Source organism: Lipotes vexillifer, unplaced genomic scaffold (assembly GCF_000442215.2).
Source record: "Lipotes vexillifer unplaced genomic scaffold, Lipotes_vexillifer_v1.1 scaffold989, whole genome shotgun sequence".
Classification (NCBI taxonomy): Eukaryota; Metazoa; Chordata; class Mammalia; order Artiodactyla; family Lipotidae; genus Lipotes; species Lipotes vexillifer.
The window spans coordinates 453,677-455,276 of NW_006796817.1; the positions used below are offsets into that span (position 1 = coordinate 453,677).

At 42.1% G+C, this 1,600-nt stretch overlaps 1 protein-coding gene across 1 annotated transcript in view; it reads left to right on the plus strand.

Moving 5' to 3' along the window:
• Positions 1-1,600, plus strand: part of RPP14 (ribonuclease P/MRP subunit p14) — a 3,980-nt gene extending 2,380 nt beyond the window's left edge. The window contains exons 3-5 of the mRNA XM_007469015.1: positions 247-323; positions 1,016-1,094; positions 1,544-1,600. Of these exons, the coding sequence (XP_007469077.1) occupies positions 247-323; positions 1,016-1,094; positions 1,544-1,600 (213 nt within the window). The remainder of the gene's footprint in view (positions 1-246; positions 324-1,015; positions 1,095-1,543) is intronic.

Sequence of the window (1,600 nt, forward strand, 5' to 3'; positions counted from 1 at the left end):
TCTTGGGAATCAAGGAAGGAGCAATTTAAACGAAGACTTGAGAAAGGTGAAGAGGCCTCAGCAATATGAAGAGGTACAGGAAGAATGCTCCAGGCAGGGGGAAGCTATAAAAAAGCAGGCCCAGTACTCCAGTCCATTAAATAAAATACTGAGTTTTTGGAGAAGAAAAGCAGTTGACAGAATTAGTTATTAGAGTTCAAGAGTAATGATGATGATAGTCTGCTGACAGCATTATCCCATACTTAGGTTGATGCTGCTTTACCCTTGGACATTCTAACCTACGAAGAGAAGACCTTGTCGGCCATCTTGAGAATATGCAGCAGGTACGACAGACAGTGGAACACTTCTAGTTTAACAGAGCAGAGAGACAGATGGCAAACAAAGAGCAAAGGTGCTCTCTTCTGAGAATGAGAAGAATTTTGTCATTGTGAACTCCGACCAGCTTTTGGAAGTTTAAATTGGGGAGAATATGAACATTCATCCACCAGGAACTTACACCCTAGAGAGCCAAACTTGTGATTTGCTTACAACTGTAGTGTTTCCCAATTGATAGTCAGGGTTGCAAACTCAGAAGTGTATATTTTAGAAACATTCCTGATTGAGGTTCATTTTTTTCTTTGCCTTTGACATACTGTGCTTTTATTTTTTATTTTATTTTTATTTATTTTTGCGGTACGTGGGCCTCTCACTGTCTTGGCCTCTCCCGTTGCGGAGCACAGGCTCCGGACGCACAGGCTCCGGACGCACAGGCTCAGCAGCCATGGCTCACGGGCCCAGCCGCTCCGCGGCATGTGGGATCTTCCCGGACCGGGGCACGAACCCGTGTCCCCTGCATCAGCAGGTGGACTCTCAACCACTGCGCCACCAGGGAAGCCCTGTGCTTTTATTTTTAAAGTTTTCTTATTTTAAATAGGTTTTCTGGTAGAAACTGCTTTCTGGACCATCACAAACAAAAGTACTAGGGAGATGTTGCAGGGACAAATCTTTACTTAACGCTTTCTCGATCTTTCTGTAGTGGTCTTGTCAAATTGTGGAGCTCTTTGACCCTGTTAGGATCCTATAAAGGCAAGAAATGTGCTTTCAGAGTGATTCAGGTAAAGACCATTCCTTCACATATTCCAAATGAGGCTGAGTAGTAGACCAAACTAATTAATATGTGTCTCATTTTTGCGCTTGCATAAATCTAGTGTGGTTAACATCATCCAGCTGCGAGGGGAAAATTCAGGGCTTCATTAATTACAAAAATGTGAGACAAAGCACTTAGGTTTTAAATTTTATGGGGGAGGTTTGGGGATAAAACTTGGAACACTTGTGGAAAAGTCTTAACTTTTGTTGCTTAATGCCTAGCGCCTAATGTATTGGAATGCTCTTTCTGAGTTGTTCATGACCGCTTATTTATCTAAGGCTAGCTCTCAGGATGCTCTTTAAAATGCTACTACCTCAGTTTGTCTTATCCTATAGAATAGGGCATGTTTCTACATTGTACTGTGTTGCAGTGCAGTTTTCTCCTGATACTGCCTTAAACTTTTTCTTTCTCTTATAGGTCTCTCCATTTCTCCTTGCATTATCTGGTAACAGTAGAGAACTAGTATTGAATTGA